Below are 16,474 nucleotides of genomic sequence, written 5' to 3'. Positions count from 1 at the left end.
TATGTGTGTGTATATATATATATATGTATATATATATATATATAGATTTTTTTGTTGTTGTATATATATATATATATATATATATTTCGTGATTGTTGCTTGTGATAATAAATCAAAAGGATAGAAGGGGAAATATTGTGATTTATTTCCTGTGGCCAATAGCCTGAGAAACAGCAAGAAAAGTGCAGTTGCTATGCAAAGATGTGTAAAGTCCATGACTGGGCATGAGGACCCAATGAGAAACCGAAAGAAAACATCGTTGGTAGACAGCACGGAGGGCAGGAGTGACGTGCTGTGTCGGCGAAAGTAACTACAGCTTCAAGCGCCTAGGTTACAAATGTGGAGTTGCCTCCCTTGGCGCCGAAAATAGTCGAAAAGGATGGTGTCTTGAGAGCACATATCCCCTGGTGCGACGTGTCCTCACTGTAGAGGGAGGAGTATCATGCTGTGTGTGAGAGTCCGTGTTTCGATGCCACCGTAACCGACACAGGTGAAAACGACCGCAAGGGGAATAATTATAATGTCCCTTAGTGCCGTGGGCATCCCAACCTGAATCAGTCGCCATCAGACGCGAGACGGTCAGGGCATGTGGCATGACGGCGCCATAATCCAGTGTTATGGGCGTCGTGGACGAGGGGGTGACAAGTCCGTCGGCTTGCCGTGGGATGTGCATCCCCCTGTTGCTGAACAGCGGTCCAATCTCACGAATAGCTCCTGCGAGAGGACCGACGTTCAGTTGTTGTGTGTTGACGGATAAAGGGATAGACAAGATCGACCCGAGCACTGCCGAGAGGCAGGATCGAGTTATTAAGAGGTACTCCAACGTGGAAGTGCCAATATTAGTCTGGGTAACAGCAGAGTTAGGCAATGGGGCAGAAAAATCCAGCACTGCCGAAGTTCCAATGGGGCGTGCACGTACCTGCTCTGTGGGCGAGGGGCGGTGCAGGCGCAAGGTGTGGCACCGGGAGGCAGAGTGGTGCATAATTGCTGCAGAAAGTTAGCGATGAGTTGCTGATTGTTTGGTTGAGCAGCTTGCTGAGACACCATTAGTGGATGGGAAACAGCAGCACTCGGCAGTGTGGCAGATGGGGTCATCACCGCATAGCTTGGTGGGACCATGCACGCACTCGCACTGAAGGCGAGGAGCAGTGGCGGTGCAAGGGAAATAACTGCAGCGGTCACCGGCAAGGGTGCCGAAGCAGGGGTTGCCTCCCTTGGATCGGGTGATCCGGACAGGGTGGGGGGTGCACGCGTATGGGCAAGCGTGTCCCCTAGTGGTCCACCTTCCTCCCTACACCAGGGGAGGGCATCCCTACACACCTCGGTCGCCATTGGATCCGAGACGGTCGAGGCATGCTGCGTGGGGGGTTGCGTGATCCGATGTCACGGCCGCCACCACGGACGCATCGCACATAGGGCCCAGTCTAACGTGCAGATCCAAAACAAGCTGCCTTTTTTTTTTTTTTTTTTTGTGTGTAGTTTCCCCAAAGGGATTGTGGCACATTCCATTGGTGCAACTGTGGGTATGGGTAAAGAGATAGAGGAGATCGACTCGTACACACTGCCGACTGGCAGGGCCAAGAAAACGCGGATCGCGTCAAGTGCGTTCGCGGATCGATAAAAATGACATTAAAGGTAACACTGACCTGAGTGTGTGACAACAAACCTCTAGAAGTCACCAGAGGAGGTGTAGGAGGTGGCGGAGGTCTGGAGTCGACCGGGGAAGTGGAGGAAGTGGAGAAGGCGGCGGGTTGGCGTTGTTGAGAGGGCCAGGAGTAGACGGCCCAGAGTGTCAGCGAATCGATTGCGATTGTGCCTTAATTTTAGCACGATTCCCCAATTGAGCTACATAATTATGTGACCTGGTTGGAGACATAATTTGACAACAAACAAGAACGCCAGAGAATCGACAGACAGGCAGAAAATACGAAAAAACTTAGCCGTGTGAAGAGCACAGGAACAGGAGTCATGATGGCTGCTGGAAAAAGAGGGCGCTAGCCAGCGGGACAAAGGGGAGGTTACCTACTTCTGGGAGGTTATCGGCCATAGTTTCGTTTTCTCCGCATAGGCGGATAGTAGTTTGCACAGGACAGGAATGTCAGACCCCTGCCGGAGTCTGCACTAGTTGGGTCACGGTTAAGTATGTGTAATTAAAACCCAAATGTTGCTGTGCACCCTCAACAACAAAACTGCGAGTAAATCACCATCACCTGAGTCATTCGACGGAATTTTTTTTATACATCAAACCATCAGAACAACAACAAGAAAAGAAAAGAAAAAGAAGAAGAAAAAATGAAACAAATAAATGTAAATGAAGAAATATAAATACAAACAAAATAATTCAATTGTGTCCAGTCATTAAGTCTATGAATACTATCTTGAAGCTCATCTGTAAGATTACATGCATCTGAATTATTTTAATGAATGGATGTGTCATCTGCAAACATTTAGCATTTACACTTCATGGAACAAGGCAAGACAATTGACATAAACAGAGAATGAAATTGGCCCTGAAATGGATCGCTGTGGTACTCCATGTTTGATATATTATATGTAAGTGCTGTGGTTTGATTAACTCTCTCTGGACGAAGGAATGCTCACGCATTCCTACACAAAACGTATTCGGATTCGGATGAAGGAATGGAATAGCATTCTCCGAAAGTAAAATTCCATCACGCACTATACACGTGATTTTGTGATTAGCCAAGCAGAATGCGCTATTCTGGGTCACTCCACAATCGAACAGTATGATTGGTCAGCCTGGCATGTGTGGCCCGTCTCGCACACACGCTGACAAAGTCACTGACCGGTCGTCTGCTCGCGTGCCAGCCTGTTAGCAAAGCGGGCTCTTCTCAGAATGTTGTGAAGCGAACAAGGCAGTGACGGCAACGTTTTAGGGTTGCTGAAGTACTTGAAATGCTACAAACTGAAGGGTCGGACATTGAAGAGGTGGATGATGACGAAGAAGAAAGCAAATTTAATGCAGAAAGCGAGCATGGGTACGGTGATTCGGGGTGAAAAATTGGCAGCATTTTCTACATATGGTAAAACTGTAAAAATAAGATGAGAAATTAGATTTTTTTTTTTATGTAATAGCTCAACAAGTAATAAACCAGTTCTGAAAGTTTCATTTTCTTACTCTGTATTTTGTATTTTTTGTAATTTTTTTCCAAACCCTTACAAATGGGCCGTCTGTGGGGAAAAGCAAGGGAGAAAACTTGTCATTCCGAGTGAGTTAACTGTCACCGTTTCCTGTCAGAAAGGAAAGATTGTATGAGATGAGTAAGTTCCCATGTTAATTAATAAACTTCTAATTTATGCAGTAACATGAAAAGGCTTTTTCAAAATCCATAAAAAAGGAGACCTGTAAATTTATTTTCATGTATGTTATCTGTAAGTTGAGAGCTGTCTGACAAGAGTGATTTTCACTGATCTTTGTGGATTAGTTTGTTGTTGACAAGTATAAGTTTTTCTGCAAGTGTTTTTCGATAAATTTTGAATTGCAAGACAAGACAGAAATTGGTTTGGAATTCGATGGGTCAGTTGAATAACCTGAGTTGTAAATTGGAATTACTCTAGCTTGTTTGATTTTTTTTTTTTTGATTTTTTTTTTATAGGGAAAACATCTTTTATCGATACACAATTGATAAAGATATGTCAGAGTGTCAACATTAACAGGGAAGGAAAGGTTTAATATCCTATTATCTAACCCATCTAAATCTAATGTGCCAGGCCGTTTCAGAAGAGACCAACTTTTACTTACATCAAAGACCATCACTGGTTGGAGACTAAATGGAACATGAATTTGATTTGAATCTACATACTTTTTCGAGTTATAAGCTGTGTGTGTGTGTGTGTGTGTGTGTGTGTGTGTTTATGTGTGAGTACTGTGTGTGCATCATATTTCTACATGCCTAATGATCTGTAATGGGTATGCCCATGGGAAAAGACTTGCAAAGAAAAAGAATAAATAAAAAAGAGAAAGTCATTTTAAATTAATCATAAAATATCTTGAATATTTGTTTACAATGTCTTTAATTCATTTGTAAAGGTATGCGGTGTGTGTGTGTGTGTGTGTGTGTGTGTGTTTGTGTGTGTGTGGTGTGTGTGGTGTGTGTTTACTCTGTGTGCATGCATATGTGAGCATCATATTTCTGCATGCCTAATGATCTGTTATGGATACATGCCCATGCGAAAGGACCTGCAAAGAAAAAGAATAAATGAAAATGAGAGTCATTCAAAATGTATCATAAAATATCTTGAATATTTGTACACAGTGTCTTTAATTCATTTGTAAAGGTAATTACCTAGCAAGCTGCTTCAACTGCTTGTTATGTTTTGTTTCTACATAACACATCTACCAGTAGGATATTCCTAGGGTAAAAATTGCAGTGGCAATCATGTAGACTTCATATTGCTGTTTCATACTGAAACAATTCCAGATCTTTTTTAATGTACCTAAATACCTGAATATTACTATCACTGCAGACTGCCAACAAAAGCAACATGTGAAAAGGGACCACTCACCACAAGTTTGGACGACACATTGAATGCTCCAGAACCTTCATCCACAACATATACTACCTCCTCCTTCTCTGCCTCCTCTGCCAACACTGACTCGGCCACAGGCTTCAGCAACTGTGTGGTGTGGTCCGGTGTGCTCTCAACCGACTCTTCACCCAGTTGCACTACCCCACGATCCATCATCATGGGTTGGGGCTCACTGACAGTTGGTGATTGGACAGGATTTGATGGAAGTGTGTTGATGGGAGGAACTTTCTCTGTCTGGCTGTCACTTTGGAGAGAATCATCGTTGTCTGGGTCCGTAGTGGACTGTCCCACAAAGTTGGACCATTCCACCTCCATGGCAGGGTTGGTGAAAGCGCTTCCTTCTTCCTCTCTATTGTGGATGATTAGCTGCTGCTGGCTGGAGTCAATTGCCAGCTTGCCTCCCAAACCCTTTCCATCTTTCTTCCCCAGACCTGGGTGAGAGAGTTTTTTGGGAGGGGGAGTTGTGCTCATATCCTCTTTCAAAACCATTTGCACTTTGATGGGCATTTCTTGATCAGTTTGCACACCATCAGGACTTTTGTTTTCCTGAGGTTGAGAGGTTTCGACATGCGTAGGGGTTGCTGATAATGACAAGTCTTCCACACTGCCTTCAAAAGCCGGGTTCACCTCTTCGGAGGGGCTTTCAGCTGCAGGAAAAGCAGCTGCTACAGTATATACTGCTGACTCTATCTCTTCTTGACAGTTGGTGGTAAAATCATCCAGTACAGCCTGTGTCCAGGAACCCTGGTTGGGCAAAAACAGGGGTCTGGAAGTGGGAAGAGTGAGTGAAGAAGGCTCCTCTGTTTCTGACGACTTGTGCTTGGCATGTGACTTGGTGAGGTTGTCTGATTCTAGGTCCAGAAGGGTCAGATCCTGCTGGCTCTGCCATACAGCAAATCACAGATACACAGATTCACCCTATGTATTTTCAATGAGAATTTAAAAAAATTTTTTTTATAGACATCAAAGTTTTATCACTTTCTTATGATTCTTGTAATCTATTTTCATCTCATAGATGATTAGCTCAAAAGTGTGTAATCATGTGCTCAAATGTTATTTCAGTTTACACATTAATTTTAGTCATTATCATGATGGCAATATTATCATCATGGATAGACATAGCTTCAATTCATTCACAACAGAATCACTGTATGCTTGAATACTTCAAACCAAAGACTTTCCAAAATGGTGTATACACACAAACAGAAGATCAAATATCCATGTTGAAAATCCTGTAATCCATGTCACGATCCGTGGGTTATGGAAGCAAGAACATACCCAGCATGCACACCTACCAAAATGGAGTATGGCCACCTACATGACAGGGTAAAAAAGCAAAAGGTCATACACTTAAAATGTTACATGTCTATTTGAGTGTGTGTGTGTGTCTGTGCGACTGAAATCTGACTGAATGACACAGGAAACAAATGATGAGACCCAAAGGCAGCTCTCAGTCGGCTCAACCAAGACAGGCATCCTGTTGTGCATCTGAGTTCATTTCAGAAACATCAACAAATTTCAAATAACAAAACATATTTCACAGGAAAGGGTTGCCACTAATGTTAAAAGAAAGGCTAACAAAGGCTGATTACTGATTCAAACGAACAAGCTCTGATCCTAAACAAGCAGTTCCAGACTGTCTTCATCCGCAAGGAGAACATCACAGCTGATCATTTTGACCAGTGATGTCCCTCACCACCTGACTTATAGTTACCCTGCCACCGCACATGTAGCGACATCAACATCATGGAGAAAGGGGTAAGACAGTTGCTTCTCAGACTCAACCCCAACAAAGCATGTGGACCAGAAGGCATCACAACCAGGCTCCTGAAGACGGTTGCTGAGGTGATTGCCCCTGCCTTCACTCTGCTCTTCCACAGTTCCTACAACACTGGAATGCTACCACATGACTGGAAACAGACTTATATCACACCTTCTTCAAAAGGGTGAACGCTAGATTAGAAGGCAGAAAACTATTGTCCAATCTCCCTTACCTGTGTAGCCTGTAAAATGATGGAGTGCATAATCATCAGCAACATCTTTATGTACCTTGACAGCAATAGCACCTCTGCCCAGAATAGCACAGCTTCAGACAAGGATGATCTTGTGAGACACAGTTGCTCAGCTACACTGATGAAACCACATTCAAGCTGGAAAGAGGGAAGCAAGTGGACATAATTGTCCTCGATTTCTCCAAGGCCTTTGACAAGGTCAGCCTGTCAGCACATACTCAAGACCTAATCTCCCTTACCATCTGGGTGAAACAGTGGACCATGCAAAAATGCCGCCTACAAAAGTGCTCCACCTTGAGCTTGAGTGTCAGCTTAAAGAGAAATAAGATTGTACCTAATTACCAATTTCATGGCCATGAACTGGAAAACGTAAACATCATAAATTATCTTGGTGTGAACATCCACGACAACCTATATTGGGGATCCCACATCAACTCTACAACCAACAAAGCCAACAAGAACATATGCTTTCTCTGAAGCAACTGCAAGATAGGAAACAAACAAGACAAAGAAAACTGCACACAATGGCCTTGTTTGACCTATCCTTGAATATACAGCCTCTGTGTGGGACCCCTGCACAGCCAGTGAATTCCAGGCCACTGAAAAGGTCCAATGCCAAGCAGCAATATGGGTTGTAAGACCACGACTTCTCCCAATCCCACAATTTCTCTCACTTTGAGAGAAATCATGGGATTGTGAAAAATCATGGTCGTTCCCCTCCCACGTTTTTTCTCAATTGCAAAAAATCCTGATGGACGCCCCCATGATTTCTCACAATGTGTGAGAAATCATGGGAAGCTCCCCTTATTTTAATTTACCCCTGAAAACGTTCATACACGTAAAAGCCCACTTGTGTACATACGAGTGAACGTGGGAGTTGCAGCCCACGAACGCAGAACAAGAAGATTTTAATCAAAAATATTTCCTTTGTCATGAAAGTTGGGTTCGTGTCTTTTCCAAATGCAAATCTAAGAGAAAAATGAGAGCTAGAAAAAGAAATGAGAAAAAGGGGACGACGACAACAACGATCATGATAATGACAATGACGTTAGCGAAGACAACATTATGAACAATAGATGGTGAAGGTGATGGCACAGTACTGGTTTAAAAAATGTGTATGTGTATGAGTGAGTGAGTGAGTGTGCGTGCATGCGTGCGTGCGTGCGTGCGTGTGTGTCCTTTTGTGTGTTTAGTTGGCTGGTTGATTTGTTCTTGAACAAATGAGCAAGCATGAAATGAAGCACATTCTAAATATATATGACAGAAAAAGTTGCATCAAAACAAACATCAAAACTATTTTGGTCCAGTTTTCATGCTCCCAACATGAGGATAAAGTATTATGAAACATCTTTTTTCCCTCGCATTTATATCTAGAGAATTGAATCATTTTGGTGTTATTCCCAACATCCCTCGGGTAAAATTCTGTTCAAGTCTTATTATATTCTATTATATTCTTTTGTGTTATTTCATAAAAGAATTATTACATTATCAATGAGTTATGTACATTGTCTTAATTTCATTGTTTGCTATTGATTCTGAAGTTGAATTTGAGGTCATTGCATTCATCCATCTTATGTAAAATACATTTACACGTTAAGTATGTGCTGTTAAAATACAATTACAGATGTGTCTCAGTGTCATTACTGTTGAGGTCTTTAATGACACCACTGTCACTATCATTATCATCGTTCAATAATGCCACTGTCATTATCATTATCATCATTGTTGTCGCTGCTATTGATTCTGAAGTTGAATTTGAGGTCATTGCATTCATCCATGTTATGTAAAATACAATTACACGTTAAGTATGTGTTGTTAAAATACAATTACAGATGTGTCTCAGTGTCATTACTGTTGAGGTCTTTAATGACACCACTGTCACTATCATTATCATCGTTCAATAATGCCACTGTCATTATCATTATCATCATTGTTGTCGCTGCCTCTTTCTCTTTTCTTTTCCTCTCTGATTTTTCTCTTTGATTTGCATTTGGAAAAGACAAGAACCCAACTCCAATGATAAAGGAAGTATTTTTGATTAAAAGAAGGGGGACTTCCCATGATTTCTCACAATGTGGATTTCTCGCAACTGAGAGAAAACGTGGGAAGGGAACGACCACGATTTCTTGCAATCCCACAATTTCTCTCAAAGTGAGAAAAATCATGGGACTGTGAGAAATTGGGGTTTACATGGGTCACCAACTGACATTGACAGACATCCTGCATCAACACCACCCTCAGCTCTCTCAACTGGCAACCCCTGCAAGTCAGATGAAAAAAAGCTCCCTTGGAAATTTTTTTTTTTTAAGTTCCACCATGGACTCGCTTCCATAAACTCAGTCTGCCTACCAAGACCATCAGACAGCAGCAGGCTGAGCTCCAGATAAAACAACACCTGCAACTACAACATCCCTGCCTGCAGGACAGAGTACAGACATATGTCTTTCTTCCCCTGCATCATCCTGGAATGGAACACACTGCCCCAAGAAGTTGTCACAGCTGAGACATTGGACTGCTTCAAGTCCAGACTAGCCTCCTGCCTGTTACTCAACAAAATAAAATTCCAACCCCCTGTACCCCATGTTTCTTAAGATGCCCCACCTCACCTCACCTTTTTTTTCCATTTTTTTTTTTCCATTCCCACTGATAAGTTGAGTCATGGAAGGCTACGGCTGTGCTGGTTGAGAGTATTCCTAGGTACTGTTACAGTAGCTGCATTGGCCTTGCTAAAGACACAAACATACCAGTGAACTGCCCCTCCCCCACTCCCCTATCAACAAACAGCATGTCTCTCAGCAGTCCAGTCAAACTGCACCCTACAGCAATCTCTCACAAAATGACAGTTTTATCTGCATACAGATGATGGTCATCACATGGAAGAAGTAGTCACTGTAGAAGAAGATGAAGAAATATTTCATTACAGTTTTTACAGGTAGTTACTGCTCATTGCTATAACAAAATTTCAGCGAACATGAACCAATACCCAAGCACAGTACAGTAATTTTCAAGCAACAAATAATGAAATATAGTCATGATTCCCTTGTTGCTCTAGTTTCCATAACACAACCAAATTATACACCAAACATACCTTGGATTTCCAAGAAAATGGCCCTGAGTGTTCATCCCGCCAGGTCCATATCTACAGAAAAAGAACAATGGAACATTTTAGTTTTACATGGATGAAAACACGTTGTATGGTCTGTTATTCATATAAATTTTATCAGAAATTCTGAACTGTTCAGTACAAGTTCGTTTAATAACTTGTTCTAGAAAGAAATCATCAGTTTATATTGTAGTTTGTACTAACTGCTTAACATCTTTAAAACATCTTTAAAATCACAGGCATCATATTTCATTGGTTACCACTCCAGTACAGAATTCAGTACAAGACTGCCATACTGGCTTACTGTCACTTTGAAGGATCTCTCCCATCAATCTTACTTCTGTCCTTTATACTTAGTTACACCCCTTTCCTTTCTCTCAGGTCTTCTGCTGAAAAGCTCTTTTGAGTCCCCAAAACCTCTTCAAAGAGAAAGACATTTTGGCAAAGGGCTTTTCAGTATCAAGCACCTTCTGTCTGGAATTCTCTTCCTCTAGATCTTCATTTACCAATGCTGTCCTCCTTCAAAACAAACTTGAAAACCAACCTCTTTAAACAGGCCTTTGGGTGAGATGAAGCATAGCTAATTCAGTTGTCTCTATTCTTCCTCCTCCTACCCACCCCACTGTACTCTCTACTGAAATCATCATTTAGTGTGTATGTGTCTGTGGGGTGGGGGTGTGCACGAGCGGGTGCATCTATGCGGGCATGTGTGTGTGTGATATGTAAGGCATTTTTTGGTGTGTGTGTGTGTGTGTGTGTGTGTGTGTGTGTGATTATCTGCAATTTATAGTACTGTCTTGGTGTCTGGACAAATTGTTTTGCTTTTTCATGTGCAGAAGTATGTTATTATGCACAACTGCATATTTTAATAAGACGCTAAGAGCCCATTATATGGGGAGTTTGTGCCCTATAACTTAAGTACTCTCTATTATCATTATTTCATTTTTTTTATATATTAGTAATGATTTGAAATTCAATGAAAATTTAGGGATCTAGCGTCGCGGACTGACGGCTGGGAGGACGCGGGTTCGAATCCCAGCGGAGGTGGGTTTTTCGGCCCGTGGCCGGCTCCTACCCAGAGTTGAGTGTGCTGTGGCCTTAAATGGGGAGACTGGGACCACACAGTCGAGTGTCATCCACTTCAAGGATGCGTCTTTGGGTGTGTTGCTCTAATTACCTGACCAACACTGCAAGTGTCTGTATCTCTCGGGCCTGGTTAACGCCGGGATATCATTATGACAGGAAGCGTAGAGTACAGCCTTGTCACGCAGTCCCAAACCAAAATGGACCTCCATAGCAACATCGTCATCATCATCGTCATCCTCCTGCTCTTTCATCGTCATCAATATAAACAAAATAGTCTCAAAGTCTGTGGCCTTTCATGCCCTGCTCTCATGGTGACCTCAGTTTCGATACCCCTCCACTTCCGTGCTTGGGGTGAGTCCTGTCAATGTCGTCAGTGTCGGCAGACTCATGGGGGGCTGTTGTTTGAGGGACGTGGTGGCGGTCTCCACTCTGGGAGGGACGCTCACTCAGTCTGGCTCCGCGACTAAGCCATTATTGTCGTTAGTAGGGGGCTTAGTAGGTGGTGTCCTAAGTACATTAAAACAGAACAGGCACCACTGTACACCACCGAAGTGACTCAGCAGCAGTGCAGGGTCTCCTCTGGTGTGTGGCCTCCTGGCGACCTAACATCGATGGTTCCCTGTTGACTGCCGGCGCTGGAACTGCGACGGACGAACCCGGGTGTGGCTGAGTATGGGGGAATCTAAATGAGCGGCGTGGGAGTAATGCCACTGAAACGGTGCAGATGATGGGGCAGAAAAAAAAAAAAATTTAGGGATCAGTGCAATGATTAATCATTTTACTTTAATACACACACATGAAAACAAGACAAGATGCAATACGAATTTGCAGGAGGCAGTGTACAGACTGAAATTATTTTTCTCTTGCATTAGTTGAACGTTTGTCTTCCTTATGTTTCTTTGGTTTAGAATGTATTTATCATTACTTAAAATGTATTACTTTGCAATTTGTCATGTGTTTGTTTGATAAGTGTCAAGTGTTCATAGTCTGTTTCTGCTTCCCTTTCTGGACTATCTTACCTTAAAATCGATCTCACATGATCTATTCTTACCACTCTGTTACATGATATACACTGGATAACACACACAGTAATACTGGCAGACATAGCAAGCAAGGGTGTAGGACCACCATCAAAGTGACAGTAGCATGTGTGCTGTGTACAGCTGCAAATCTTCTCCCATTGTGAAAAGCCAACCAGGCTCCCACATTGTAATACATCAAAGTCAAGAATTCATTTGTTTTGTCCATCCCATCCAACTCCCTGAGTGTGTATAGTAGTAGTAGTAGTATACAGTGGCAGTGGCAGTGGTAGTCGTAGTAGTAGTAGCAGCAGCAGCAGTAGGATAGGGACAAAGCAAGCTTTTAAGCTTTTAAACAGTCCCTTCTTTATTTCATATATTTTGGTTGAGATTTTGGTCAAGGTTCGACACTTCATTTACGGGTTATTTATTCCTCAAACTCTCTAAAAATAGTTAAAGAGTTTTGTAGAATTGTCCAGTTGGTTCTTGAATGAGTTAGTAGAAAGGCTTGTTTTAAATCAGGTGACAGTTGATTCAATACATTAGCAGCTGTATTACTGAAGCAAAACTTCCGTGTATTAGTATTTGAATGTTGTACAACATTTTTTCCAACTGTATTTCTTGTGGAACTGCACTGAGGCACAGAGAAGAACTGTTCCCAAGACACATCAACATGACCATTGAAAAGTTAATATGTCTCAATGATATCACAACATATCCTTCCACCCTTATGGGAAAATAATAATTGATCATTATGACTCATACGAGTCATGTACCTACATTCATACATGTAAAAGCTTCGTAGGTCTTCTCAGCACGCTCTCAATTGCAAATGATTATCGCTTCAGATGAGGGCACCACATACTGTTTCCATACTCCAAGTGATGTCACACCAGAGCTTCGTATAGTTTTATAAAAATATTATGGTCAAGATAAGTCAAAGTTATTCTGATTATTCCAATCATTTGATTTGTTTAATTCATGTAGTAATGAATGAGTAGGTCAAATGAAAGATTCCTATCAAAATTAGTGACTCCTACTCCTAAGTCTTTTTCATTTCATATGATTTTACAATGTTTCATTGTTTGTATTATTATTTAGTTGTATAGAGCATGTTTTGTTTGCATTTCTTCTGCCAACATGCACCACTTTATATTTGTACACATTAAAATACAGATTCCATTTCTGTGTCCAAGCCTGGAGTTCGTCTTGATCTTGTTTCAAGATGTTACTGTTGCATGTCTTATTATATATTTTGGTATTTTAGGAAGACAATAATTTGTAGACACAGACTTGGTAAGTTTGTGAGATTTAATATATCTCAGAAAAGATCAATGAAGTAACAAAAACGTTACTCAAGACAACAAGGGAAGGAACTCCTAACCCTAAGAACAGACAAGGAAGATAACTATCAAAAGAAACTCTAATGAGGTAAGTTCCGCGAGTCGCTACATTACTCCCTTCCCAGTGGAGTACAACTACGCAGCGAAATGTTTGACAATCTTGAAAACAACAAAACTGAATTCAGAGTCATCAAAATCTTGGTGGCAGGCGTGAAATGCTCCCTGAACGTGTTGCGACTGGAGGATGATCTCTAGTAGGAGATGATGATGGTTTGATGGATGGTTCTGCAGACTCTGCTGCAGAGGATGTTGTCTTTGGTGATGACGGTGAAACGTCAGTACCAGGGGAAACCACAGTCTTGCGCTCTGAAGTGAAGGGTGGTGTGACAAAAGCAGCTTTGAGACGGTCCACAGACACCTTCTCTGTACGGCCCTTGATGTCAAGGGTGTAGAATTTGTCACCAGTGTCCATGATACGGTATGGGCCGTCATAGGGTCGTTGGAGTGGGTGGCTGTGGGCATCGTGTCTGACATACATGAACCCAGTGGAGGCCAGGCTTGAAGGAACATAGACAGGCTGCTTTCCATGGTACGTTGGAGCTGGTGGTAGCACAGTATGCATGGTTTGTTGCAGATGTTTGACAAACATCGAGTCTGGTTCCATGGTGCATGCATCTAATGTTTGAAGAAATTAACCTGGAAGGCGAAGAGCTGAGCCATAGATGAGTTCAGCAGGAGAACATCCAGGGTCCACCCGCCATGAAGAACGTATCCCCAAAAGGACCAAGGGCAATTCATTAAACCAGTCAGGGGTGGTAGTACGTGCCTTGAGTGCTGCCTTCAGTTGACGGTGGAAACATTCAACCATGCCATTTGCCTGTGGATGGTAGGCTGTGGTTGTGTCAACTTCAACGCCCAAAAGTTTGTTGCACTCAGCCCAGAGCACTGAGGTGAACTGCTTTCCTCGATCAGAGGTAATGTCCTCAGGAACACCAAACCTGGCGATCCAGTGATGTACAAGAGCAGTAGCACAAGTAGAGGCATGGGCGTCAGGAAGAGGAATGGCTTTTGCCCACTTAGTGAGGCGGTCGATGATGATGAACAGGTAGGTCATACTTTGACTGGCCAGCTGTGGTCCTACAAGGTCCACATGAAGACTGCAAAACCTGTCAGTTGGAGGTGGGCGGTCCACCAGTGGTGCCCGTGTGTGTTGATGAATCTTGGAGGACTGACAGGGATGGCATTCCTTGCACCATTTGCAGATGTTGCGCTTCATGCCATGCCACACAAAGCGTTGGGTGATGGCTTGTTGTGTGGGGCGTGGACCTGCATGTGAGAGTCCATGGATTTGATCAAAAACTGGGCAGGAATTTGGCAAAATTGGGCGTGTGACACCAGTGGATTATCACACAGCACAGTTGATGTACCAAACTCGATGTCTTGAAGTTTGAGGCCAGTGGTAGCTGTTCGATAGGAGTCCATCTCACCAGACTGGACTTGGTCTTGAGCAAGTTGACTGAAGCTGCTAATGGAGAAACAGCTCTGTTCCTCAGAGTTGGAGTTGATGCTGAAGTGTGAAAAGGCATCAGCTACAACACTGAACTTGCCAGTGATGTACTGGATGTCAGTGGTGAACTCAGCTATGTAGGAGAGGTGTCTCGTTTGTTGAGTAGAGCGTTCAGTTTGACTCTTGAGTGCGGACACTAGTGGCTTGTGGTCAGTGTACAGTGTGAAAGGTTGTCCCTCCAGAAAGTGTCTGAAATGTTTGATTGCGCTGTAGGCTGCCAGAAGTTCACGATTGAAGGCGCTGTATTTCTTCTCTGTTTCAGAAAGTTTTCGAGAGAAGAAAGCGAGAGGTACCCAGGACTGACCCTGTTTCTGTTCAAGCTGGGCACCCAAAGCTGTGTTGGAAGCATCGACTGTGAGGTTTGTAGGTGAATCTAGATGAGGATGATGTAGAAGCACAGCTTCTTTCAGAGCTTCCTTGGCTTTTTCAAACGCAGTTTGACAAGGCTCAGACCACTGAATAGTTTGTCCTTTACCACTTGCCTGAGCATGGAGTTGGGCTAGAATGTCAGCAACATGTGGAATGAAACGATGATAGTAGTTCATCATTCCAAGGAACCTTTGAAGAGCTGAACGATCAGTGGGGGGAGCGCAGTCTTGAAGAGCGGCCACTCGGTCTGGAAGTAGACGTATTCCCTGAGCAGTGACGCAGTGGCCAAGGAAATCCAGCTCACAAACACTGAAGACGCACTTAGCTTTGTTGATAACCAGTCCATTAGCGGAAAGTAGCTGGAAAAGTTGACTGAGGTGTTCGAGGTGTTCTTTGTGTGAGTGACTGGCCACAAGAATGTCATCAATGTAGACAAAGGTGAACGGTATGTCCCGAAGGATGCCATCCATCAGTCGCTGGAATGCCTGAGCAGCATTCTTGAGGCTGAAGAGCATGCGAAAGTACTCCCAGAGTCCGAAAGGTGTGATGATGGCTGTTTTTGTAACAGAAGATGGTGCCATAGGAATTTGATGGTAGCCCCTGACCAAATCAATCTTGGAGAAGATTTTGCATCTTGTGAGGATATTGTTGATATGAGGATATGAGGCAAAGGATAGCGATCATCTTTGGTAGCAGCATTCAGTTGTCTGTAGTCACCACAGGGTCGCCATAGGCCCCCCGCTTTGGGAACCACATGGAGGGGTGAAGACCATGGTGAGTTTGACCGACGTATGATGCCCATCTGTTCCATCTTCAAGAATTCAGTTTTTGTAGCAGTCAGTTTTTCTGGACTCAGGTGTCAAGCACGAGCACTGGCGGTCCATGAGTAATGATGTGATGTTCCACACCATGTTTATTGATGGTCGAGTCAAAACGTGGAGTGAGTAACTCTGGGAACTGATGGAGGTCAGAGTACTTGTTGTGTGGATGAAGTGATAGACCTGCAAGAGTCATGGAGGAATCGGTGCTTTTGAGGAAAACAGAGGCATTGTCAAGGGACAGAAGGCACTTGCCCTTAAGGTCAATGATAAGTTCATGAGCAATGAAGAAATCAGCACCAAGAATGGGGCGAGTAACGTCAGCGAGTTAAAACTCGTGTGTGAACACATGATTAGGCTTAATTTACAAGGGGATGTTGCGTTTGCCCCAGGTTTTAATGGAAGTTCCATTAGCAGCAGAGAGTGGTATGGAAGGTGGATTGGTCTTGCGATCCTGTGGAGAGGCTGGATAAACTGACATGTGAGCGCCAGTGTCAATCAAGAAAGATTGGCCAGTGCGTCGATCATAAACTGAATACGTGTTGGAACTGGAAACGCCGGCTGCAAACACATTTAATGGCCGGCACTGGCATTTCCCTGGGATGA

The 16,474-nt window shown here is 43.2% G+C and overlaps 1 protein-coding gene across 1 annotated transcript in view; it reads right to left on the bottom strand.

Moving 5' to 3' along the window:
- Positions 1 to 16,474, bottom strand: part of LOC143296730 (uncharacterized) — a 60,981-nt gene that overhangs the window by 42,045 nt on the left and 2,462 nt on the right. Inside the window, exons 2-3 of the mRNA XM_076608787.1 lie at positions 9,652 to 9,702; positions 4,528 to 5,433 (exon numbers count right to left, since the gene is read on the bottom strand). Coding sequence (XP_076464902.1) covers positions 4,528 to 5,433; positions 9,652 to 9,702 — 957 coding nt within the window. The remainder of the gene's footprint in view (positions 1 to 4,527; positions 5,434 to 9,651; positions 9,703 to 16,474) is intronic.

The sequence above is a fragment of the Babylonia areolata genome, chromosome 21 (assembly GCF_041734735.1).
Source record: "Babylonia areolata isolate BAREFJ2019XMU chromosome 21, ASM4173473v1, whole genome shotgun sequence".
Lineage (NCBI taxonomy): Eukaryota > Metazoa > Mollusca > Gastropoda > Neogastropoda > Buccinidae > Babylonia > Babylonia areolata.
The sequence above is the reverse complement of the archived record's forward strand: the minus strand, read 5'-3'. Positions and strand labels throughout refer to the sequence as shown.